The 27,446-nt window shown below is 39.5% G+C and overlaps 2 protein-coding genes across 2 annotated transcripts in view; one reads left to right on the forward strand and one right to left on the reverse strand.

Moving 5' to 3' along the window:
• tti1 (TELO2 interacting protein 1) overlaps positions 1–6,160 on the reverse strand; it is a 17,713-nt gene extending 11,553 nt beyond the window's left edge. Inside the window, exons 1-7 of the mRNA XM_088408915.1 lie at positions 6,044–6,160; positions 5,032–5,776; positions 3,240–3,577; positions 2,881–3,163; positions 1,652–1,823; positions 1,293–1,585; positions 1–337 (exon numbers count right to left, since the gene is read on the reverse strand). The exon at positions 1–337 is cut by the window's left edge and continues 53 nt beyond it. Coding sequence (XP_088265041.1) covers positions 1–337; positions 1,293–1,585; positions 1,652–1,823; positions 2,881–3,163; positions 3,240–3,577; positions 5,032–5,757 — 2,149 coding nt within the window. The 5' untranslated portion in view covers positions 5,758–5,776; positions 6,044–6,160. The remainder of the gene's footprint in view (positions 338–1,292; positions 1,586–1,651; positions 1,824–2,880; positions 3,164–3,239; positions 3,578–5,031; positions 5,777–6,043) is intronic.
• Positions 6,161–6,427: 267 nt separating this feature from the next.
• On the forward strand, positions 6,428–16,009 carry zgpat (zinc finger, CCCH-type with G patch domain). Its single transcript, XM_088435814.1, has 7 exons — positions 6,428–6,570; positions 8,346–8,996; positions 9,736–9,869; positions 11,114–11,272; positions 12,304–12,423; positions 13,654–14,071; positions 15,720–16,009. Exons 2-7 carry the CDS (start codon positions 8,404–8,406, stop codon positions 15,856–15,858), a joined length of 1,563 nt encoding a protein of 520 aa, XP_088291940.1. The 5' UTR covers positions 6,428–6,570; positions 8,346–8,403; the 3' UTR covers positions 15,859–16,009.
• Positions 16,010–27,446: the final 11,437 nt, after the last annotated feature.

The following is a 27,446-nucleotide window of genomic DNA, read 5'->3' on the forward strand; positions in this document are numbered from 1 at the left end:
AGTCCGAGTTCTCATTAATCAGTTCCTTCAGGGACAAGTAGCCGCAAGCCTTGCCGATGTCCCACATGGAGTCCAGCGCCGCTTGGCTGATCAGAAGCGTTTCCTCGCCCGCTTTCTCAAGCACGGGGTACAGCGATGTCATGAGCAGGGGACGGAAGTCGTGTCCGAGGGCCTGAGCCAAACAGGCCACGCCCTCCAGCTGGATGCACAGCTGCCAGATGTTACTATTGAGCTGGTGGACTGTCCAGGTGGGCCAGGAGAGACCGGACGAAGGGATGACTTGGAGAGGGTCGGCATGAGCGTCGCTTATAGAGAGGAGGACGTGTGGATTCAGCAGCTGAAGAAACAGGTCAAATAATCAACGTTATTATGTCTTGATGTTGTTGCTGGGCTGGCAGTGAATGGCAGTTGTATTTGATGCTGAAGTCAAGAACATTTCTTATTTTAAAGCAAAGTATCCTCAAGGGCTGCTACGGTCCGTGTTTTTGAAGTTTCTCTGCTCTAGCACACCTGATTCGAATGATGAGGTCCGCAGAAAATTGATAACGATCCTGATCTTGGAGGACGGAAATATATATAAGAAAAAAAAAAAAATTATATATATATTTATTTATTAATTATTATTTTGATGATTATTTTATTTATTTTATTTCATATATATATATATATATATATATATATATATATATGAAATAAAATAAATAAAATAATCATCAAAATAATAATAAATAAATAAATAATAAAATAAAATAAAAAAGGGTAGGACAACCTTTAAAGCGAGAATTTTTGAACACACACACATACATACATATATATATATATATATATATATATATATATATATATATATATATATATATATGAAGTAATAAATAAAATAATAATAAAAATAATAAAAATAATAAAATAAAAAAGGACAACCTTTCTTTAAAGCGAGAATTTTTGAACAGGAGTGAAAGTAACAACTAAATAAAGACTTGACAAAATTAAAAAAAACATTTTTCGAGTGCAGCGGCAATATTTTTTTACGCGGTATTGATAAATAGATTAAAATAGATGCATTTAATGAGTAGTAACTAAAAGTGCTGGTCCAGAAGTGCAATGAAACTTATGTGCTGCCTGCCAATCTTCTCCATTATAGAAAAGCAGCCAAACATTATGAGAAGACCAGCCATTGCTTCAAAATAAACTGCACGTAATACAAATGGCCCCGTTAAGCTTTTATTTTGAAATAAGACCCAGCGGCACGGTCAACTTCCTCATCGTTTCCTCCCATAGGTCTTCGTCCTCACCTGTCGGTCCTGTCCATCTCTGTCAGTCTGCTCATTGACTGTGATCAAGTGCCAGTTGTCGGGGCTGACGTATTCCTCCAAAACCAGCATCGCGGCAGCTTTTAGGTCTTCCTGGGAGTGAGGAGCTCCTCCAGCTTCACCCTCCAAGATCTTAGCCTCTGCGACGACAGAGATGCCGGCGGCGCCTCTGATGATTTCATTGAGGACCATGGCGGCCTGCTTCCTGTACGCCGAGGACTGGCGGTACAGATCCAAGAAGTGGTCCGTCAGCAGGAAAACGTTGCCATAGCAACCTACAAGTACAGCGTGGAAGAATTATTTCATGGTTTTGGATCTCAAAAGAGATGAAGGTCTCGTACCTAATGTCCGACAGATTTCCGCGAGCGCGGCAAAGATCTTGTCGTCGGCAAAGAAGAGAAAATGCTTCCTTCGTATGTGAGCTGAGTGCTGCGAACCCGATCGCGTTTCCATTGCGGCGCCGTGACCACGTTCCTCTACGATACGAACGTCTGTGACATCCAACTCCAGCACCTGTGAAAGGGGCAATTTATTTGTCCAGCAGAAATCTGTGCGTCTGTAAACAAAGTTCACGTTCTCCTGTAAATGTAACATTACATTTTCACATTGTCAGCTTAATATTTTTTAGTACCCTGAGAATATGATGACCTGGATAAATGAGAATATTTGAATGCAGGTTGACCTAGGATTTTAAATCAAATCAACCAGCAGTACACAGTCTCCCTCTAGTGGTAGAAGAAAGAATCACTGCCCAAGGATAGATTAATATCTCTTCACAATTAGTCGATATATTTGCATTTTAACGTTAAGAACACATTAGTGTAGGCACATTTTTTTATGTACACGTTTCAATTCAATCGTTATTTAATTTTTTTTGTTTTTTCCTAAGTTCATTGTTGCACTGTGACTGCGGCTTACAATATGAAATATAATCTTTATATGATGAATACTTAGGCCTAAAATATGCTCATATTGTTGAAGGTTGTGTTACGTGGATCAAAGTATGAAAAACTATTAGTGATGGCATTTTTGGCTTTTTAAAGGGAGCCGTTCATGGAAAAAAAAAATGTTTAAAAGAGTGGCCCTTTCAGGATTTTCCTTTTTGGCATGTTTTAAAACTTCAATTTCACATTGAAATCATGTCATACTTAATATGTTTCAGTGATGGGACATTAAAATATTTTTTCTCCCTAAAATATAAGTTGAATTCATGTTACCGGTAGTACATTAACTCATTCAATGCCAGGGACGTATTTTCACTTTTTTTTTTAAGAGTCCTGACATTCAGATACTTAAATATCGATATAATACTTAAGTATTTGGAAATTAATGTCCTTAATGTAGATAATTATTCATTTAACACTTAAGTATCTCGGATTTAATGTCTGGACTCTTAATAAAACGCGACAATACGTCCCTGGCATTGAATGACTTAAGGCTGTTCAAATAACTCGCTTTTTTTGAATGAATGTCATATCACTGGAAAAATATACTCCGAAGTGCCCTGAATTTGGAGACATGTCCACTCCTGTTATTTCCTTTCATACAGTACAACATATCTGTTGGTTACCTGCATCAGAGCTTTGGAAATCCTCTGGAGATGCACAGCGGAGTTCAGAACCACAGACACCAGTGGTCCCAGCAGCTTTAAATAACCCAGAAAGACATTAAGGACAAACAACTTCTTCTGGTCATCAGAGGTCCGCATCAGTCTGGGCAGCGATGTGGCCAAAGAGTGGAGATTCTCCGACAGGATGTGAGCGAATGCTCCGGAGCCGTTTTGACTTTTGATATCTTCGCCATTGACGGACGTTTGATTTTTTCGCGAAGATGTCCGGAGTGCAAGTTCACATCTAAAAAGGAGGAAAAGTGACAGGGATAAGCTAATATTCTTTAGCGGAGAACTCCTCTCAAACAAAAAAAACGAACCTCTCTCTGACTCTGGGCTCCTCATCATTAATGGCTCCCACCAGCGCCTCCAGGAGCAGCCCGACACACTCGCCCAGAGACCGACCACACGTGTCCAGCAGGTGCTCAGCCAGCTCCACCACTTCCAGTCGGACTCTCCAGTGCCGATGTGCCACCGTGCTTGAGATGATCTTCTTCAGCAGCGCGCACAACTTTCCCGACGTGTTTTTCACCCAGTCCGGTGTGCGACGGACCATCAGCTGGCCGATCCTCCCCAGGTCCGCCGCGGGAGGTTTGGACGGCTCACTTGACTGAAGCTGAGCATCTTCCATCACCACGCTGACAGTCCTCGACCAAACCTCCAATTATAAAGAGAAAGAAACATCTAAAGGTTTATTAACAGGGCCTCTTTTTAATCTGACTGAAAACTTTCAGGGAAACTCCCACTAAGTTTGTTTTGTTTCATTTACCATATTTTCCGCACTATAAGGCGCACCGGATTATAAGGCGCACCCTCAGTTAATGACAGATTTTAAAACGTTTTCCATATATATAAGGCGCACTGGATTATAAGGCGCACCCTCAATTCATGACATATTTTCAAACTTTTCCATATATAAGGCGCACCCTCAATTAATGACATTTGAAAACGTTTTCCATATAGAAGGCGCACTGGATTATAAGGCGCACCCTCAATGACATATTTGAAAACTTTTTCAATCACAATATAGTAATACTCAAAGTAATAAAAAAATAACTCTCAACTCTCAATAGCATAATAAGTCAATGTCACTATGAGCAACCTTGTTCAAATGTAAACACACAAAAGAAAGAGGTAAAGCTTACTTTATTACTTCATTCCACATCTATCAATCCAATCTCAATATTGATCCATATATAAGGTGCACCTGATTATAAGGCGCACCATCAGCTTTTTAAAAAAAAATTAAGGCCTTTAGGTGCACCTTATAGTGCGGAAAATACAGTAGCTTCATGTGTTTATTTTCTTTGACAGACTTTAACATGCAGTTGTAACATTTACATTTTGCATGACTTAAGACTAACCTCAATTGACGGCTTGCAACAGTCGTATCTTTGTTGCTAATGTTACCTGGATGCTTTGCACTGATGTGGTAGGCTAAACTTACGAGTTGTTTGACGAAAAGATTGATTTACAACAACAAAAACCTCATTTACTTTCTTTAACAAACCTGCTGTTAAAACAATTTAGCTTTTGCTTTATTTGAGACTAGTCCAAAGTGCCGGCTTGCTTTATGAGTGTGATTGTTGCTAGCATTAGCTGGGTGCTTTGCATTGATGAGGTAAGCTAAACATAAACTGCAACTTTGGGAAGCAAACCCCTACTTACAAAGAATGCATAGCGCTCGACCTTTGCCAAAGTTGTTATTGATGCATTTCTTAAAGATAAATTTAACCAGTCATCAGTTTGAAAACTCTTCCATTTTCCAATCTTTCTTATGTTTCTGAGCCACAGCAGCCTATCGGGTTATGCCAAGCTAGTGTCCACTTTGAGCTTTTTTTCCAAATCTCAACTCAAAAGCAATTGGTGCAAAAAAAAAAATCAAATCTAATCAGCACATAGAAAGCATAAAGTTAGAGATTAAAAACCACATTAATGCGATCAATAAAAAAATGTAATTACATCTGACTGTAACGTTAACATTGACTATCTTTTCAAACCAGTCCTCGGAAAAGCCTCCACCATTCTTTGTTTGTGTATTTTCTAACTGGAATATAAGATACCAATAACTTGCAAATCAATAGAAAATGATCAAACTAAAAAGGCCAATACCTTGATAGCTCTAACTGTGACTCCATGGCCTTGTCTCACATCTCCTGAAATGATTCTGGCCACTGCCATTGTAATTCCAGGTAGGAACGAAGCCATGGCGTTGCCTACAGCTTCCCGCTCTTCCGAGGAGGGTCTGACATGTTCCTCGTTGCAGTCACACTGCAGAGTCAACACCTGGAGGAACTTCAAGGCTGCTGTTTGAACATCTCTGGATTTCTCATTCTCAGCTAAAGCCAGTAGCAACGAAATGGCAGCTCCCAGCTCAGGTAGCATTACGGCTTCAAAAAATTTGAAGACAATATCTCCGTACGCAGCGTGGAGTAAGGCGTCCAGGCATCCCAGCACCGTTGATTTCAATTCTTCGGATGTATCTGCCAGTTTTCCTGGATTGTCAGGGGAACAAAGGCAGAAACAGAGCTCGGTGAAGAGGTCATGGAGGGTCTGCCAGTTCTGAACGCAGGTGTTCATCAAGACGTGACTCATAGCTTCCACCACAGCTTGCACCAGTTTGTCCTTCTTGGGTCCGGGCACTTTGAGCACAAAGCGAAGGGGGAAAAGGACGTAGTCTTGGAGCTGCTGCAGGGTGGCATCATTGACTTCTTTTAGCTGAGAGCTCAATGTCTGAACGTTGTTGAAAGTGGGCGCGCGGGTCAAAAGGACACAAGCTGGACGCAGGTAGGCAAAAGCAATCTTTGGATCGCTTATAAGGGCCACGGTAGGAGGCATCGCAGCAAAGGTCGGTTCTCTGCGGGGTAGGAACAAAAATGGTTGCACAGCTTCAAACGATCATTCATAGCAAAATCAAGTACTATTAAAATTGGGCATTACTAACAAATGTACGTGTAAACAGTAATAACATTTCACACATTGCTTATCTTTCCCGCAATTTGCATTGCGTAAATTGTCATTAAAATCCCATAGAAATCACAAATTTATTCTACCATCGAAGTCATCAAATGTAAATCTTGTGCAGCGTGCTTTGTTGCTGTATTAAATAAGACTAAAGACATACCTTCAAATTGGCTAATTCAGAAAACCCATATAAAGCAGCAAAATGCATAAACTGGTTCACAAGAAAAGTAAATACGAGCACATTGGCGACCAGCTGCCATATCGCGGATAACTGATGACGTAGTATTCGTGCGCCAATGACGCTTTTTATATCAGACGCATAGCGTCTGTTTCTGCCATTTACTTCTGGTTAGGCTTACAAAGTAAATGCATAAGGCGGATATATAAAAATGTAAATTACACGAAAATGTCTAATAAACAATCTAAAATGAGAACTATGTTACCTTTTCTTGTAATGTATTTGTTTTTATAAAAGGAAACCTATCTTTACAGCTGTAATCTAACCATTAACTATTTTAGTTTGGAAAATAAAAAGCGGAAGCTTTTTTCATAAATTTACGCTTGATCTAGCCGGTCATCTACCTCACTGTCCTCGTCTTTTCTGAACAGTATTTCAACTGTTTTTTTCGCTTGTTATTTGCTTTCCTGGCGAGGCATCGGTCTCACACGAATAGCCCGAAAACTAAGGTAATACCAGCGGTTATATGATCACGAAAGAGCAAGCTCAAAGTCAGCTGCTAATACTTCAGCTACATTAGCTCCAAATCAACTCACCGCTGGGTTTGGTTATCACGTCTCACCCATTGTATCGAATTCATTTAAATCTAATTTTATATTATTTATATTGTAGGTTCTGTCCACAAAAAAGTGATGTTGCAATTGATTGACGCGATTCTGTATTTTCAATTTAATTCGGTGACTTCCGAGTCCGGCATAATGTTTTGGGTTGTTTGCTCTGCATGTGAGTTGCACCGAACGTGTAAATACAGTTTGCACGATGTTGCAATGTTTACAACCATATTGGCGAGTTGACACCACCTGTTTTTCTCTGGCACCCCAATCCGAGAGAAATTTGTTGACATGTCATTTTTAAACGCATGCACTATTCTTAGACCCCAGCAATACCGACATTTTATTTACAGATTTAATTACGTTCTTTTATGTCACTGTGATCGTGCGTTGTCTCATGAAAAAGGATGCACGCACAAAAATAAAAAAATAATCTTGCTACACCCCTGCTTCTTGCATTCGTTAAATAACTGTTGTATTGTGGACATAATTGTCATATTTCGTATGCATTAAAGGTGTGCTTCTCATAAAAAAAGATATTTCGATTATTAAAGGATGCCTTACTTTAAATAAAACAATTAGATTAGTTGGATTATGATTCAGGTTGTGAGAGTATAAAATGAGTTTGTTATTATTTCACAGTATAAATAAATTTGTCAATAGTTTACTATGATTGGGGCATTTCTTTCAAAGATATATGTCTCCAAAAATCAACAGTTCGATATGTGCAGCACCTTCACATTTGAAAGTTTGATTTATGTCAGGGCAAAGAATGAATTCGATTAATTTGCCATTTTAGAATTTGATGATTTGAAAATGAGGAAAATCATGAAATTGAGGTTTCACACAATAGCTATTAAGTTATACTCAAGCCATGAACAGCTGTTTTTTTTACTCAAGCTATAAATAATAAAACAGTTTTAAATCAGTTTGCATTATTGTCTGAACACATTGCACACAATTTAAAAACTTTTTTTTATTAAATCAAACCTTTATACGCAGTAATTTTTTGTTGGATTTATTACTTCGATTGAAATTGTATTAATTCCGACCGACTGAAAAAAAAAGATTTTATTTTTGGGCCATATCGCTACAGTTTGATTTAGAGCTGCACAATTAATTGAATTTTAATCGGTATCACAATATTGGCTGCCACAATTAATGAAATTATTATTGACTTTATTTAGTTATATTAGTTTATTATTATTTGTTAGTATCAACCTTGTTTATATACTGTTTGTTTAAAAGAAGGGCAATAAATAGACATGTTTGACCAAACATGAATAATCGTGATTTCAATATTGCCCCAAAATAATCGTGATTATTATTTTGGCCATAATTGCGCAGCCCTAGTTTGATTGGATGCACTCACATCTTTCTAAATGAAAACCAATTTCCCTGCGCAAATCATTTGATTTCATCCCGAGTACAGCGAAAAAAAAGGATACGTGAACTTACCTTCAAAATATTGACGTAATCCGTCCCGACCAATATTCAGGCTTTGATCAATTTCAAAATATTCAATCTTAGATATGTAACAGTATGTAAGTATTGTTTTTTTCTACCGTTACCCATCCATTTTCTAGACTTACGAGGAGAGCCACAACAGCAACGTTATGGTTTTGTGGTTGTCAAAAGTGATTTAGCCGTTAAATTGTGGATTTTTCTTGCAGAGTTTCGGCAAAGGCCGGATGCCTGCGCTTCCCGCTCATCCCGGCGTGGAGCGACACCATGGATGAGGAAACCCTGGAGGCTGCTATCTCTACTTACGAAGCCCAGCTGCAGCAAGTGGATGCCACCTTGGCTGCTGACCTGGACCCTTCCCAGCGGTGCGACCTGCTCAAGCTGAAAGAGGACCTGTGTCAGCTGATAGAACTCACCAAGGCCAGTCTGCTGTCTTTCAAAAAGAGTCTGCTTCTGGCTTCCCTGGAGGACACGAGCGGGGAGCAAGCCGAGGCGCAAAAGCCTGCTACGGAAGGCCGTTTGGATTCCGAGTTTGCCGCTTTCTACACCGAGCTCGGGGAATTTTCCGGGACGGGCTGCGATTCCGAGGAAGGGGAGCGGCAGACTGACGTTTTTGCAGAAGATGAATGTGAAGAAGAGGAGGAGGAGGAGGTAGACATTTTGAGTGGGACCAAAGTAAGAGCGCCTTACAGGACGTCGTGGGGGACCCTGGAGTATCACAATGCCATGGTGGTCGGGGCAGAGGAACCGGACGGAGAAGAGCCGCAAGTTCGAGTTTTGTACATTTACCCCACGCAGAAGTCCATGAAACCGTGTCCGTTCTATCTTGAGGACAAATGTCGCTTCCGGGATAACTGCAGGTGATGTTTTCTTTTATTGTCGTCACTGTGTTTTCGTGGATTTGAAAGCCACATTTATAGTGTGCTGAGGAAGCACTGAAAGGTCCAGATCCTGGTTTTATTTTATTTATTTTTTTTATCATTTGTTTCCTAATTTTTGTGCCGTATATATATATATATATATATATATATATATATATATATATATATATATATTCATTCATTCATTTATTTTTATTATTATTATTATTATTATTATTGAAGTCAGATTTTTGACATTTATGGTTCGAAATATGGCCCAGCAGGTGGCAGTAAAGCTATTTTGGCATAAAACTAGTTTGAGTGGCTGTACTATAATTTCAACTGTGGTTATTAATATTATTATGAAAAAATGAGAATAACAATTGGCCAAATAAGAAAATATTACAATGTTGGTATAATTTTATAGAAGTTAGGTTTCTATGAGCTCAAAATGTTAAATTATTACCCCAGAATCATGTTTATTTTGAATTGTATTTAACAGTGATTTATCTTTACAAAATTCTTTTCTATTTGCGTTTTTTCTATATGTGTTGTGTGTTTTGTCCTTAGTTTAACTTACCAAACATGGCTTCTTGCACGAGCTTTACTGTCATCCATCAAAATTGCATTTTTTTTTTTTTCTGAACAAGCATACATGGCGGTGAATTGAGCATTCTGCCCGCTTTATTTTTGACTGCGTTTATAGAATTTCTGCCTTGTTTGCTCACCTCTTGCAAAGGTTTTCCCACGGTCAAGTGGTGCACGTGTCGGAGCTCAGGGACTTCCTGGACTGCGACCTCAGCAACCTGGAGGAAGGCTCATCCTGCTTGACTCGCCACGAGGATGGCATCTGGTACCCAGCCAGAATCACAGGTGCTGGCCTCATTTGAGTGAAAACAAGTTCAACGTAAAGATGCACAAACCGTATGACGTCGGGAAAATCATGTTCGTTTTAGGTTGTCCGTACGGCACAATCGGCAAGATTCAGGTCGCTGTCAATCAATCAATCAAATTTTATTTGTATAGCCCTAAATCACCGAAGTCTCAAAGGGCTTCACAGATGAAAAGAAGTCATGTGGAGACTTCTTTCGAAAAAAAGAAGTCATACAGAGACATTTTTTTGGTGTAAGGTACACAACAGCATCTCCTGCCAAAGCTCCCAGAAGGGGAAGTAAAAACTCCAAAACCCCAATTTGGGGAAAATCAGAAACCTTCAGAAGGGACCACGGGTGGGAGGAGCCCCCTTCCAGGCCCACAGCTTGAAGTGGATGCTGCATGTGTAAGGTACGCAACAGCATCCCCTGTCAAAGCTCCCAGAAGGGCAAGGAAAAACTCCAAAACCCCATTTTGGGGAAAATCAGAAACCTTCAGAAGGGACCACAGGTGGGAGGAGCCCCCTTCCAGGCCCACAGCTTGAAGTGGATGCTGCATGTGTAAGGTATGCAACAACATCCCCTGTCAAAGCTCCCAGAAAGGCAAGGAAAAACTCAAAAACCCCAATTTGGGGAAAATCACAAACCTTCAGAAGGGACCAGGGGTGGGAGGAGTCCCCTTCCAGGCCCACAGCTTGAAGTGGATGCTGCATGTACCAAATACACACAAATAGATTCACATTACAGACAAATACAGGTAAACAATATCGATTTACTATGTTGCATGTCAAGCGCCACAGCAGCAAAACATAACATACCATCAACACGCTACAAGCCAACTTCAAAATTTACAAAGCAAATAATGCGACATAAGGATGATACGTACGGTGTATTCGTATGTTGCCGGACATTTCAAACTCATACGGAATAAATAATCGATGTACTATGCATGAACTATAATGATAATATTAACAATAATAACGTCCTTTTATTGTTGACCAAAAAACGCTGCCTCGGGTTCCTGAGATAAACCTATTCAAAATGCCCCTCAAAATTCGAAAATGTAAATAGGATGTAAATACAAAATATTGTCGTAAATGGAAAATATTGCTTGTTCAAGTTGAGTACCCGACGGAACAATCGATTTAAAAATATTCAATCGTGACGGCTTTGGAAGAAATGTAATGTTGTGCTTACAAAATAGAGAATTGATTTGAACGGATTTTTTTTCCACCTTCCATTTAGATGTGGACAACGGTTTCTACACGGTGAAGTTTGACTCCCTGCTGCTAAAAGATGCCGTCGTTGAGGCCGATTGCATCATCCCACCGCTGAGAGAAGAAGACCCGCTCTCCTCCGACTCGGACACGGGCGACGCTGACGATGATGCGGCTTACGCTAAAGGTAGTTTTCCATTTAGATTTTTACAACTGTTTTGCAAGTATAATTGAAATAGAAAAAAGGAATATTTACCGTATTTCACAGAGTACAACCGTTTTTTTACTTGAATTTGGGTGAAATTGACAAAAACGCGATTATAAGTCTACCCGACTTTAGTGGTTACATAGATCACGGCTGTCCAATTTTAACACAAGGTGTGTGTTATTAAAATGATGAAATTATGGTATTTTTAGACACATTTGATCATTGTATGTCAATAACATGCGGTTATGGGAAAACTGCGAAATGCTGAAACTAATGTTGCTATAAACTGATAATTTGAAGTTTCAATGCTTTATTTTTTGACACAGCTGAATATTATTTTTGTCAAAGTCGTAAAAGACATCATCGCTATCCGACATGCCAAATTTAACTCGCTGAGGTTCTTATCTTCCTCCTCTTTATTCGTTCAAACGTCCACGCTGCTGTTCCACGGGGAGTCATATTTGGACCCGTCCAATTTTTTGGAAATTGGAGGTCTTCGGAAATGACTTGCTGATCATCTTACTTGGGATGTTCTTTACCCAAGTGACGATTGTTGTGAGATCAGTGGAAGGTTGCCCTTCGCTGCTCCTCCCGCCCACCTGCCGACGTCCATGCCGGCTTGTTCAAACACACGTCAACGGTTAAAGGAGACAAAGTCAAGCCGTCTTTTCCTTTTCATAATGAGTCTAAGTCCGTTGAAAAAAAAGAGGCAATAAGGCGGCACTTGGCAAAAGTGTATTTTTATGACACTGTGCAAACACTCTAAAATGGATGCATAATATATTGATTTAGAGGGATATATAATAGTTTTAAGCCTTCGAATGTAATATTACTTATTTTGCATTTGAATAAAGGTTATTCAAACAAAGAAATGTGGAAAAAAAAAAGGTCTGTTTTGACTTCAGTCGATCGGCTTAATACGGAGGTTGAAATTGAAGGGGAAAAAAAAACTCAAACAACTAAAACCAACAATGAAACCTCAATGTCATATTTTGTGTCTTTTCTAACAGTTATGGAGTCTACTGGTGAATCGTCGGCAAACGATACTTCCGTTTTTGGAGGTTGGGAGGTTCACACCCGAGGCATCGGATCCAAGCTCATGCTTAAGATGGGCTACGAATACGGCAAAGGTAGGTGAAAATCAACCGTGGCTTTGTCTTCCCATAACCACGGCTATTTAAAACCGCATATGCTCCCTCCTTTCGTGTGAAAAAAAAAAATATATAGCTTCAGTTATTGAAAAATATCACTGCTACATAAATCTGCATAATACAGTTTTACAAGCATGCCAAGCCACTAGGGGGCAGTAGTCTCACCACCGTCTGGCTAATCAGAAAGAAATTGCATCTCCTAACATCACCGGCGTCATTGTCTTTGACAGGAAATAAAGTAGAGTGATGACGCCTACCTCACAAGCAGAGTTCATGGTTCAATTCCGGTTCTGTGTGGAGTTTGCATGTCCTCCCCGTACCCATGTGGGTTTTCTCCGGGTAGTCTGGTTTCCACCCACATTCTCCAAAACATGAGAAGTATTTTGGCCACTCAAAATTGCCCTTAGATGTGTTTAGGCGTTTGAATGGTTGTTTGTCTCTTTGTGCCCTGCGATTGGCTGGCAACCCGTTTAGATTGTGCCCCGCCTACTGCCTGAAGATTGCTGGGTTTCAGAGACCCGTGTGAGGATGAGTGACGAAGTAAATGGATGGATGGATGGATACTGATCCTTCCTGTGTAAAGTTTGCATGTTCTCCCCATGCCCATGTTTTTTTTTTCCCGAGTATTCTGGTTTCCTCCGGCATTCTCCAAAACATGAGTATTTTTTCCACTCCAAATTGCCCTTAGGTGTGTTTGGGAGTTTGGATGAACGTTTATGTGTGGTCCCTGCGATTGGCTGGGAACCAATTGCAGTTGTGCCCTGCCTACTGCCTGATTATAAGTAGGTTTGGGATCCCTGTGAGGATGAGTGACTGAGAAAACTGATGTATGGATACAGATCCAAATTGTTAGGTAACATTAGCAAGTACGCCATTCGAATGGGAAACGTGAATTACATGCCGCCGTTTGCGCAGGATGTTTCCACCTTGACGCTTCCATCGGGGCGAGCGATCAATTTGAAAGTGAAAAGAGAACATGACAGGGTCGGAGGTTTTGCGACGAGAGCCGGCTCTCTGTGATTTCTCTGTTCCCGGTGCCATTGTTATGCATTACCGCGTCGACCGGGGTTGCAACATATCAATCAAGGAGCCACGCCTAAAACCGTAGCCCGCTTTATCATCTAGCTCACTCCAAATGGAAACGCGATTTATGTTTGGGTGAATCCGGGGAGACGTGATTACAGAAGTCTGCACCTTGCGTTTTCTCAGGCTTAGGAAAAACGCAGGAGGGCCGAGTGGAGCCCGTCATGGCGGTGCTGTTGCCCAAAGGCAAATCGCTGGACCAGTGCGCCGAGTTAACCCTGAGAAGAGCTCGGGGCAAGCCGAACGACGGCGTGAAAGCCGGCCGTCCCAAGCGCCGGCGGAAGCCCAAGGCGGCCGCCGGAGAGCGCCCGACCGTCTTTGACTTTCTCAACCGCAAGCTCGGCGCCGAGGAGCGCCGCGCCGCCGAGGAGGGGGCGCTGACGGCCGCCGCCTCCTCCGCGCCCACCGGGGTGGAGGCCTACAAGGGGGGCAAGGGCACCAAGAGGAGCCTGAACGTGAAATTGTTCCAGGTCGCCGAGAAGGTGTCGCAAACGGAGCGGGAGATCCAGAACCTCACTCAGACGCTCAGCAGGCAAACGGGCAGGTCAGTAGCTAGTCATTTTCGAACCTTTATCCCATCGAGGGGCAATGGCAGTTCAGTTGAACGCATCTGAGGTTCGTTTGAGGTCGCCATAACTTCAACTCGTAATGGGAAAATGAGGCTTCACGAAGCACTTGTCTTTTTTGTTGTTTTTTTGCCTTTTTTAATTTATCTCCTCTAGATGGTAGTCCTCAGGTAAAGATGCAATGACAATTTAACGTCTTTCCATTGCACGAGCCTCAATTTTAAACCAATAGCACCATCTACAGGAGTAAAACATATCACACGTGGTTCCTCCACTCCTTAAGTGTTTTAACTTAAACTTGTGATAGGAAAACGAAGCCTCACGAGGCACTTGTGATTTTTTTTTTATAATTCCTCTAGATCGTACTAGTAGATTGTAACGTCTTTCCATTGCACGAGCCTCAATTTTAAACCAATAGCACCATCTAGCGTAAAAAAAAAAATACCACAAGTGCTTCACGAAGCTTCATTTGTCCATCACAGGGCTTGGTTCCCCGACTCCTTATATCGAGTAAGTATTGATATGATTGATAGGAAAATGAAGGCTCATGAAGCACTACTGATTTTTTTAATTTCCCCTAGATGGTATTTAAAAATGCTGTGGAAATGTATTGCATTTCCATTGCACTAGCCTTTATTTGTGATTTTTTTTTTCTCTCTTTTTGCTCCTCTCGATGAAATGGTACTCTTGGTTTAAAGCAGTGTTTCTCAACTATATTCTGCCAGGCCACCTCTAGAAAAGAGAAAACTTTTTGCGTCCCCCCCATTTGATGCACTGACTACAAATAAGATTATTATTGATGAAAATTGTTTCAGTATACCTACACATGTATCCTTTTTAATATTAACAGAAAAAACGCAATATAAATCAACTTTCAACAACTGTTAATTATCTTTATTGCCTTTACACACCTTACAGCTTAGTCTAAAACGGAAAAAAAAAGTGCACCAAAGTGCCTGAAACTAAAAGAAAATGAGGAAAATTATTACTTTATTGAAATTACATTCCGCATGACAAAAACAAAGCCTTTTTCCTGGGATCATCCATTGCCCCCCCCAGGGGGGGGCTGCCCCACTTTTTGAGAAGCACTGGTTTAAACCAATATCACCATATAGAGGAGTAAAAAAAACAAACAAACAAGTGCTTCATGAGGCTTCATTTTCCTATCACTAAAACAAGTCGATTATCCTAGCGGTTACCCTACCAAAAACAACAGGTGTTGTCGCCTGAACCTTGCGCAACCGTGATGTCATTTTCAGGCGACAACCAGTGCCAAAATGGCCGCCCCCAGAGTTGGTTCAAAACTGGGGGATTTTTCCGCTTTATTCATCCCTCGCAAATGCACAAATGAATCAGATTGCCCTGTTTAGACGAGTGGAACATATCACTGTAACGATAACGTTTGGGTCCACCGGCGCTTTCATTTAACGCATCGCACTTGCTATTTTGAAGCGATGATTCATTGGAATTCAGGGCTGCGGTAAACGTGAAAATGAGATGCGGAGATTCAAGGTGAGACTTGAAGTCTGCGGCCAAACTCATTGGGGAGAGTGCAGCCCGAAAAAACAGCGCGTCTCTCCCTACCTCCTAATTTGTTTGTTGTCTGTGTCATTAAAAAAAAAAAAGGGACGCATCAAGAGTGAAGCAGCTGGAACAGAAGCTGTCAGCGGCTCGTCACTTGCTGGCTCAGCAAAAGGCCCAGGAGCTGTCCATCCAGAGACAACAAAACAAGGCCGACACGCACAAGAAGATGACAGAGTTCTAAGCTGTCTTTAACCGATAGATTTTTTTTTTTTTTTTTTAAGTTCCAGTATTTGTATTTTAAATCCTCACACAGGAAACGTCAACAGGAGCGCTAGCTTGTTCGGAAATTCATTTTTGTTGACTTTCTCCAATAAAAACACAATTTGGGAGAATTTTTCTGCACGTGCGTTTTTCTCCACGCAAAGCAGTTGCTTTTCCTCTGGAATTTGACGAAAATGAAATGCTGTTGGCATGAAATCTAAATGTTTCATGCCTTATGCCTCCCAAGGTCAATTTGACAGTACGAGCGCAACGCAAGCTTTTATAAATAATTCCTTACAAAATGGAGCCTCCCTCACAAGCATCTGCTGTAGCTGTAACTCACATCTCCACAAAAAGTCATACATTTCTAAAAACGTAGAAAGATTTACCCATTTTGTTTTATAGCGTTCTCATTAGCATTAACTGTCAGGCTAATGTTATTTTGCAATAACCTACACTGACCCCACCCCCACAAAAGACGTGTGGCTGAGTGTATCTTAAACCAATTAAATTTTGTATGCAGTTTTTACACCGCCGCTGGATCTTTAAGTGCACAAAATCTGGACAATTATTAGACATTATGTTATTTAAAAGGTCATTTCGCGTCCGCTCGGCTCGGCTTGCACACCGAGCTACTTAATGAATCACCGGGGGATGAAAATGATCTGACATCTACGGGAACTTCACACTTGCCTCTAAAAAAAAGCCACTGTATCGTCACGGAAATAACAAACTGACAAAACTGATAATAGAACGAATAATTAATAATTAGTGTGGTCCAACAATAAAAGAATATACTTAGGGCTGAGTACCAACACTTTTTCGAAATTGATTCAACTCACCGATATATATATATATATATATATATATATATATATATATATATATATATATATATATATATTTTTTTTTTTTTTTTTTTTTTTAATTATATAATATTTTCAAGTGTTGGATTTTGGATGAATGACTAAATAATAACTTCTCTTCAAATGCCACAATAAAGTAAGTAATACCCACCGATTGTTTTTTTTTAATTGTTTTTCAGCCTTCTGCCACTTGCAAAGTCTCAATTTCACGACTGAGCTCATTATTAAATATCGTATTTTTGAAATGACCAATTCATCAAATTGATTCTATTTACTGGCCAGCCAAGTTGTCAGCCTATTTCTTTCTGAGGCTTGCATTTCTATTTCATAAAACCGGGTCGCAAACGAAGGCCATAGAACGGGATCTCGCCGGTTGCTGGTGAGTAATTAACAAGGAAATCGATCGAATTTATAACATCCAACTCACCCGTTTCAGAGAGCACCTGTCCCCTCTGCAGCCGAGGAAACGTCGATATCATGGATATGAGGCGGCAGCCAATTAGTTTCTCTATCTGGGGCCACATGGACAGCTGGGATTAAATCGCCACCCTTTTATGATCTGAGAACATACCTGTGGATAGGAACAAAAAATCCAAACTCAAACATAGTATTTTTGTAGTTAGCAATCCCTGCGGAACTAGGCGGAACTAGGGAGAGATCTTAGAAAAAAAAAGTACGCCAAAACAGTCTTTCTCTGCTCCCACATTAGCAGCGCACCGTCTGTCTGTGCACAGACAACCTGAGTCCTTGAAAAGTTTCAAAAGTTCGTTCAGGACCTAGTTTAATTCGTCCAAGGAAATCAGAGGCGAGTTCTTCGTCAACTGTAAAGTGACAACGAAAGAATTTCCTTCACGAAAACGATGCGCAGCCCAGACAGCCAGTAAAAAAAATGTCAACCCTCAATCAGACACACCTGTTTTGTCTGCTATCTGAGGACATGAGCGGCAAATCTTGCACTACTTTTAAATGTGCTTCAAGTCATGGCACATCTTAGAGCCACTTTCCAGGAAACAAAATGTTCAGCTCAGGCTCGGTTGTTGTCGTGGGTGAATGTTAGATTGGCAAGCAGATGCGCAAAGGGAAACATGCGACGTTATGTATCAGTGATTTCTGTCGCGCATCGTACCTGCGTACCATTTATGTGCATTAACAAAAGCAAAAAAAAATATTATATATATAAAAAAAATATATATAATTATATATTATATTATATATATTTCCTTTAAACAACTGATATCTACTTTTTTTTCTTTACAGCTTTTAAAGGTTGGTCTAAAACTGAAAAAAAAAAACAGTACATTAAACTGCCTAGGGGTAAAAAAAAAAGTAGAAAGTAAAAAAGTAAAAAATTCAAGGATTTGGTAAGCAAGTACTTGAGTAAATACACTCTAAAAACACCTGGTTAAAAATAACAATTTTGGGTTGGATCCAATGTTCCGGATTGCACAAAATGCCTCTCAAAATAAAGCTTTTTTTTAAGACAACCTAAAAAAACATGAGCCAAATATTGGGTCGGTTCTTTTTTGACCCATAATTGTTTTTTTTGTTTTTGCCCCTACTGATTTTCAAGTGTAACTACTAAAGTAAGTACTTTAGGTAATAAATAACTAAGGTCATCAATTCCGTATGTTTACATGCTAAAGTAATTTATTACTTTAGGTACTAAGGTTATCAATTACTTTAGTACTTATTTGATTAAGTACCATCCCATTTTTAGACCTTTCTTTAGCCAAATATTAAAAAGGAAAAAAAAAAAAAAAAGCTATTCGCTCATTATGTGATGAACGGGAAGCTACTTATTTTGGGATTTCTTGAAGACGGCTCATTTTGACCCCGGGGACACGGGGCGGACGGAAAATGAGGACGACAGGAGGGTTACCGAGGAGAGCAATATTTGGGATGTGGAAAGACTTTTCCAGACCACGCAAGGTGCGGCACAGTCCCCCTGATACAGTATCTAATGATACCCCAAGGGGGGCGGGCTCAGTGCACCATCAGCATGCTTTGAGTCATTCATGAGCCTCGTCTCTCCGAGGATTTGGCTTCCAAGCCGGATCGGCCCATCCGCGCGCGTCTGTATGCTCCGCACACCTGCTGCAGACATGCGGCCGGCATACGGATGGAGAGCGGCCCATTAGGTAAGGCTCGGCCGCCAATCAGCGTTTACGGACGCCCGGATTATGCGATTAAGGAGGTGTGATGGAGCGATCGATTTGGGGGCCACCTTGACAGATGTTTTACTTGGGAATTCACCAGAAGCTGTTGAGCCGAAAGGCGCCGGCGCCAAAAGGTTAGAATATGAACGCGTGCGACCGATTGAGCTATTTGTGTTATAAACCGGTGTGAATTACCCCCAGTGAAATTTTTCAGCTATGTACCCCATAACCAGTGCAAGGCATAAAAAAAGGCTTAAAACATGCCATCAGTGTTTGATTTATTACAATTTAAAACCCTTTAAATTTCATTCGTATTAGTCCATAAAAAAATAATCGACATAAACTGTGGTCTTTTGGATCATGGAAGAGATCCCTTATCAAAAAGAAATAACTCAATTATTCATAAATAGTTGCCCACAAAAAATAATCCACATAAAGTGGCAGGCCTGTTCTCAAAAAGAAAAAAAAATGAGAAATATTTGTCCAAAGAAAAATATTAAACATAAGGCATCATCTTTTGGGATTACGGTAGAAATCAGTTCACAGAAATAAATAAACTTAATTATGAACAAATATTTGTCCACAAAAAATAATCAACATAAAGTGTCAAACTTGTTCTTAATTAGAAATCATAATAAATAAATATTTGTCCGGAAAGATATTCGACGAGGTGTCCTCTATGAATGATTCAATTGACAGGTAACGAGAGGTGGCACGAAACAAGTTGGGCCCAACCATTCTAGTACGGTGGAGAATCTGGCTTTTAAAAATAAGGAAATAGAGTAACCTACTAAACATAAATTCCTTTATGAATTTATATTTTTTGAAACCTTTAATTAACTCAATAAATATTTTAAAAGAATTTTGTTTTATGTAAAATCTTGAATTGGAGGGTCACTTTACAGGGGCTGAAATCGCTGGCAATTTTTTTTGAAATGCAAAACAACAAAGCTATCTTTTTTTCATCTAAAAATATCAACAAAAGCCTTCAGAAAATAGGAATAAAGAAAGAATTGGGCTTATAATTTAGATGAACAAATTCTTTCTACTTTGTTACTTTCCAATTTTTTTTAATTATATTTTTTTTAGTTAATTGTTTTTGTAATTTGCAGTTGACACTAAAATACGATCATGCTTTTTTTTAATTTTTAAAGATGTCCTCCCTATTAGCTTCCAAGCGGCCTTGAAGCATGGGCTTGCCTGCTCGGGAAAAAAAAAAAATCTCTCTTTTGAGGTGAGAAATGATGCTCTACACTCCATCTTTCTCTTTAAATGATGATTAAAAAAAAAATTATTCACTGAGAATTTTTTGTGTCACCGCACCATAACATTGCCACATATTGCAATCAATAATTCATGGACACATGCATTTCTGCAGGGATACTCATATCCAAGCATAAACATGAACATTTATGACCAATCATACAATATTTACTGTTTTTCAGCAAAGAGAGGGGAAAAAAAAAGTTATGGAGGGTCTTCCCAAAGTTTTAATGCATGTGTAAAAAAAAAAAGCCTAACAAGGCACTTTCGCTTTATTCATTCAGTTAATTTGGTACTCTGATTTAAAAAAAAAAAAGATGCTGTTTAATAGTTTCACAGGCTATCATTAAGCATACTATAAATTATAGGGCAAAATCAATTAGGTAGGTGATGAAATCAATGAGGAAGTTTGCAGTGCTGCAAGTATCTCACCTTGTTAAGTGCTGTGTTTCCATATTTTTGCTTAATTGCCATTGTCGCCCGTCTGGATTTTCTCAAAAAAGAATCAATAGGTTCTCTGCTGAGCCGGCGGAAATACAATAGGACGGTTTGGCGGCCGAGGACGGCGGGAAGGTCACCGCGGCGGGCGTTCAAGTGTAAACGCCACATGCCGTTAAATAGAATCTGTTTCGGGGAGGCTTTCAAGTGAGCGGGAAATTAGCATGCTGCTGTGCGCGCTGGGAATTTCAACTATTTAAAGAGTTATTACCTGTAGTGTTTTCTTCATAACAGAGCCGGTCTTTGAACGGCTCATTCAATCCCAAAAGGCGCACCGTATTTTTCGGACTATAAGGCGCGACGTTTTCATCATGATTTGAGCCCTGCGGCTTATAGTCCAGTGCGAACTATCTGCTGGTTTTTCCCAGCGGTCAAGCAAATGTGTATTCAAGGAGTCAGTTTATGGAACAACTATGAAATAGATGATAGATATATAGAATCAATGGCTGAGTTTTACACACATATTATTAAAAATATTTTTAAAAAAAAGGTCTAAATTGAATATCTTGTATAAAAGTTTGTGACATGTAAATTTGATATACGGTATGCTGTATATATGATTGTATTTATAAATTTATGATTGCCTAAATTATTTAGGCTATTTGCAGTGTGTGCAATGCTCACTAAAATAATGTATCAATTGAACAACGGGAGACAGGATGCTATCCAAGTATTGATTTTGAGTTTCAACTATTTCACAGCAGTATTGTGAACTGCAGAGATCACCCTAGCTACATGGACAGAGATCACGCCAGCTAGATGGACAGAGATCATGCTAGCTAGATAGCTCGATGGACAGAGATCACGGCTAGCTAGATAGATAGAGATCACGCTAGCTGGATAGACAGAGATCACGCTAGCTGGATGGAGAGAGCTCACGCTAGCTAGATTGACAGAGATCATGCTAGCTAGATAGCTCAATGGACAGAGATCACGGCTAGCTAGATAGATAGAGATCACGCTAGCTGGATAGAGAGAGATCACGCGAGCTGGATGGCGAGAGCTCACGCTAGCTAGATTGACAGAGATCACGCTAGCTAGGTGGACAGAGATCACCTTAGCGACATAGACAAGAGATCAAGATAGCTAGATACTGTAGATAGCGATCCAGCTAGCTTGATAGATAGCAATATAGCTAGCTGGAGCGACGGACGGACGGACGGACGGACGGACGGACGGACGGACGGACGGACGGACGGACAGACAGACAGACAGACAGACAGACAGATAGATGGATAGATAGCAATCAAGCTAGTTATAGGGACATGGATAGATAGCAATCAAGCTAATTATATACAGCAATCAAGCTAGCAATAGATAGATAGATAGATAGATAGATAGATAGATAGATAGATAGATAGATAGATAGATAGATAGATAGATAGTTATAGGGACATGAATAGATAGCAATCAAGCTAATTACATACAGCAATCAAGCTAGCGACAGATATAGATAGATAGATAGAGATAGATAGATAGATAGATAGATAGATAGATAGATAGATAGATGGATGGATGGATGGATGGATGGATGGATGGATGGATGGATGGATGGATGGATGGATGGATGGATGGATGGATGGATGGATGGATGGATAGATAGATAGATAGATAGATAGATAGATAGATAGATAGATAGATAGATAGATAGATAGATAGATAGATAGATAGATAGATAGATAGATAGATAGATAGATAGATAGATAGATAGATAGATAGATAGATGGATGGATGGATGGATGGATGGATGGATGGATGGATGGATGGATGGATGGATAGAAATCAAGCTAATTATATACAGCAATCAAGCTAGCAATAGATAGATAGATAGATAGATAGATAGATAGATAGATAGATAGATAGATAGATAGATAGATAGATAGATAGATAGATAGATAGATAGATAGATAGATAGCAATCAAGCTAATTATATACAGCAATCAAGCTAGCAATAGATAGATAGATAGATAGATAGATAGATAGATAGATAGATAGATAGATAGATAGATAGATAGATAGATAGATAGATAGATAGATAGATAGATAGATAGATAGATAGATAGATAGATAGAAAGCTAATTATATACAGCAATCAAGCTAGCAATAGATAGATAGATAGATAGATAGATAGATAGATAGATAGATAGATAGATAGATAGATAGATAGATAGATAGATAGATAGATAGATAGATAGATAGATAGATAGATAGATAGATAGATAGCAATCAAGCTAATTATATACAGCAATCAAGCTAGCAATAGATAGATAGATAGATAGATAGATAGATAGATAGATAGATAGATAGATAGATAGATAGATAGATAGATAGATAGATAGATAGATAGATAGATAGATAGATAGATAGCAAGCTAATTATATACAGCAATCAAGCTAGCAATAGATAGATAGATAGATAGATAGATAGATAGATAGATAGATAGATAGATAGATAGATAGATAGATAGATAGATAGATAGATAGATAGATAGATAGATAGATAGATAGATAGATAGATAGAGAAAATATGTACTTACCTTTACTGTGACATCTGTCACAGGGGAGGTTAAGCGCGCGTGTCTTTTTTTTCCGGCCGTCCATCTACTTGTGCTCAGCAGCTAGCGATTGCGCTTCCCCACACCTGTGTCTTGTCACTCCTGATTACCTCATGCACATAACCTCATGTCTCCTTCCGTCTCGTCACCGGTTCATTGTACCTTTCACATTGTCGCATTTGCGTTCACGCTGTGGATGGGGCCCAGCTCTGAACCTGATTGTTTATTGACCTTGCCTTTTTGCCTCACTTATTTGATACGCTTGCAGTTGCCGACCCTCGTATTGAAAGCCAGCCGCTGATGAAACTGTGTTTTTGGAGCTCGAGTCTTGCATTTGTGCTCTTATACTTTCAAGTGTTCATGACGGAAAGTGCCGCTGTATTTATGCACAAATGCATCGACCTGAACAGAATTTTACTGACGCGAGTGACTCAAGTGAACCGTATCACTTTAGTGAGCGACCCCAGTCGATAAAATGAAGTGACTTCACCTCCGCAGAAAGCTTGACTGGATTCATTACATTGAGGAGGCAATTCATAAATACTGTTGTCATTTTTAAGTACTTTTTTTTAGGTCTTTTTGAGTCCATTTGTCAACCCTTGTGCAGTATTTTGATCATTTTATTTGTCATTCTTTTCCACATCATTGTCACAGTATTTTAGCTCGGGATGACACACTCCTACGAGTGTAATAAATAAGTGAGTGTGCCATGTTGAACTTTGACATGTTGTCACAACCTGGGTGAAATTTCAGCTCCCTGGTGTCTTCTTTCAAAGCTTTCCATTTGAGGTGAAATTACTTTGATGTAACGATCAAAGGATTGGACAAAATACCTCACAAGATCAAATAAAAATAAAATAGCACAGGTGTCAAACTCAAGGCCCGGGGGCCATTTCTGGCCCGCCACATCATTTTATGTGGCCAGCGAAATGCTGATTTGACTTCATGTTTTTGGCAAAAATACCAAACTTGCTAGTTGCCTTCAACTTTTACAACTTTTAGAGGAAGAAACAACAATTTTTTCCCCCAATTTCTATTTTGAACAGTTTTTACTGACCTCTGGTATGTTTTCTGGCATGTAAATGAAAAAAAAAATTAATTGGTCTTAATAGAAGTGTATTATACAGTAGAGAGTTTGATAAAATGTCTCATGAAATCAAGTGAAGAAATGATCCTGTGCCTCATCATCCCACACTTGATCTAAACGAGTTCTTGTGTTCAATTATATCGCTTTACTCAAAAGTAAAAATCATTCAAATAGCGGAATAATGTGATCAAAAAGGAAGTTAACTGACTGTGATCTTATCGTCAGAGTTGTGGAGCTTTCAATTATAAGAGCGCCCCAAAATTAATCAGTTTTCTGATAATACCTATAATAGCAGGTGGCCTTCTGACTAATGCATAATGCAATACTTTCAGCAGTCGCGCATTCATTCTTTTTTTTTTTTTTTTTAATTAGTATTTTCCATTTAAACCTGACATCTCGTGCAAAGCTAAAAAGCACCTGCGAAATTTCAATTGGGGTGAATTAGATCAGGGGCCACATGAGGAAAATCTACTCAAACTTTCCTTATTTTTCTTTCCAGTCAAAACTTAATAAAAGAAAAAAAATATCTTTTAATGTCCCCGTTTGACATTCTTACTTGCAAATCAAACTGGCGTAGATCGTGACTTTTTTTTTTTTTTGAAACTGACATTGAAAATACCAAAAGGTGCCATTCCGCGTGTGTGAAAGCGTGTAAAACTGAAGAGGGTTGAAGTGTGACTTGAGCCAGCACAACATTTGCAAGTATCTCCTTGACAAGACATTCATGTTCTGTCAAATTTTTGCGCATAGAACATTTCAATCAGTGAACACTCCATCGAGACTTCAGCATAATAGAAGCAACACTCCGGTCACGAGCCTGAGCTTTACTTCAGCGTTTCCCGCATTTTAGTGAGCCTTCTTAAGATAAATAAGAACATATTTTGTCCTTGGCTCTTCGCTAGACAGTTTTACAGTATTTTCCGCACTATATGGCGCTATAAAAGCCTTTTTAAAAAAAAAAAAAAAAAATCTGAGGGTGCGCCTTATAATCAGGTGCGCCTTATATATGGATCAATATTGAGATTGGGATTCGTAGACTCGGAATGAAGTGATGAAGTAAGCTTTACCTGTGTTTACAGTTGAACAAGGTTGCTCATATTGAGTTATTATCCTATTGAGAGTTTGGAGCTATTATTTGAGTTATTATTGTTATTACTTTGAGTATTACTAGATTGTGATTGAAAAAGTTCCAAAATATGTCATTAATTGAGGGTGCGCCTTATAATCTGGTGCCCCTTATACATGGAAAAAGTTGAAAAAAAATGTCATTAATTGAGGGTGCGCTTTATAATCTGGTGCGCCTTATATATGGAAAAAGTTTTCAAATATGAATAATCCTTATAATCCAGTGCGCCTTATAGTGCGGAAAATATGATATATTTGAAACAATCTTGACAAACTGTCAGCCCATGTTGAGTTATTAAAGCTGATATTTTTCATTTAGAGCAAACATGAAATCTCAGAACTGTTCTTCACACACAACGTTCTCATCCGGCGTAGCTTCAGACTGAAAAGAAAACGGCGTGATTGTTGTAAAGTCAGCAATCATCACAAGTGGAAGAACAAGTCATTCACATTTTTATTTCATCACATCTATAGTGCACTAGCGCGACATTCTTTCTTATTTACTGCAAGGTCTCAAATCAATTGAGAACGATCGAAACAAATCTTACAGACGTGTTAAGTCAACTGCGAACAATGCGGACCTGCGTCAATCTCACAAACACACACACACACACACACCGCCGTTCTAAATAAGACTTGTGCGAAACATTTTTGAGTAATCGGGGTACAAAGAAATAAGATGATTACATGAGTACAGGGTTGCTCAATGTGTCGACCGCGGTGGATCGGTGGACTTCCAAGGTCGTGGTGGTCGACCTCATGACATTCATCATTTTGAAGCGTTGACTGGTATTTTCACAGGATTTGGCTGTTTTACCATAATGGAGTGGATGAACGGATAGCGCTTTCTTCGTGTGAATTTAATTGTATTTTTGAGGTTATTAGCTTGCCATAGGTCATAAGGTCAACGGTAGATCGGGGGAGGAAGTAGATCTCAGGTCAAAAAGGTTTGTATTTTCTTAATTTTCCATTCACTTTTTTTTTTTTTTATAAAAGTGATTGGTTAGCGTAATGTTGCAGACTCGGGGTTATTTTAGTTTGCTTTTTGTTAGCTTTGCAAGTAGGGATGGGCATTAAAGTCCGTTTCCTTGAGCTAGCAAAATTGGCAAATAAATGAACATATCTCATAGTTTTTCACTCATTCAATGCCATGGATGAAAATTCTTGTCTTTTGAAATAGTAATAACAATAATAAATCAAAAAATCCTGGTCAAATACGTTTTTTTTATGTAGAAGAGCTGACACCCTTGATTAATGCTTACCTCATATAAGCCAATTGAATACTGTAGTAATAACTGTGACCTTTGGATGGCATTGTTTCCACACTTACAACACAGCTATTACCTACATCGATTCTAACTGAAGAATGGAAGTCAACCTTTCTGATCTGATATCACACGAGTTTACATAGACATCGCACACAATTTTCTGTTGGCCTTGAAAGGTGAGTGAAAACGCTAAATATAACCGCCGTCGAGAGGTTTCCTTTTCCTTGGAGTTAATAAGATGGTAAGTCCTTTTCTGAATGTTCTGAACAACGTTTTCCAATGCTGGTCTTGTATTTAGCAGAATTGGGGATAGAGGAGCTAGCATGTTCTTCTTCATGTTCTTCTCCACACTAGTTGAAGAACAGCGCCTCTTCTGGCAGCAGTCACGTAATGCACTCAGTTTGCCTCAACAGGCAAGTTGCACCTCTCAGGTGTGTGGTCCACCGTGGGTCAAGTCATTTTTTGGGTGCTACCAAAACGGATTCGAATAAATAAAGCTGTGTTCGGCCCATGTCAACCCCTGGAGAGGTAGCTTTTTTTTCTCACGTAGCTTATTTAAGTGTTTAATAATATTTGGCTGATGTGTGCACTGAGCGGAACAGAGGAGCGACACCAGGATGGAAAAAAGAGACTTCAATGCAGGATCTAAATGATGCGGTGCGGTGCGTCCTGTGTGAGTCAAAGCACATTTGAAGCAAGAGCTGTGCTTGCTTGGGAGATGTTGTGCTGACAGTACACACTGTGATCTAGT

Source organism: Hippichthys cyanospilos, chromosome 2, assembly GCF_059441005.1.
Source record: "Hippichthys cyanospilos isolate Australia breed blue-spotted pipefish chromosome 2, RoL_Hcya_1.0, whole genome shotgun sequence".
Classification (NCBI taxonomy): domain Eukaryota; kingdom Metazoa; phylum Chordata; class Actinopteri; order Syngnathiformes; family Syngnathidae; genus Hippichthys; species Hippichthys cyanospilos.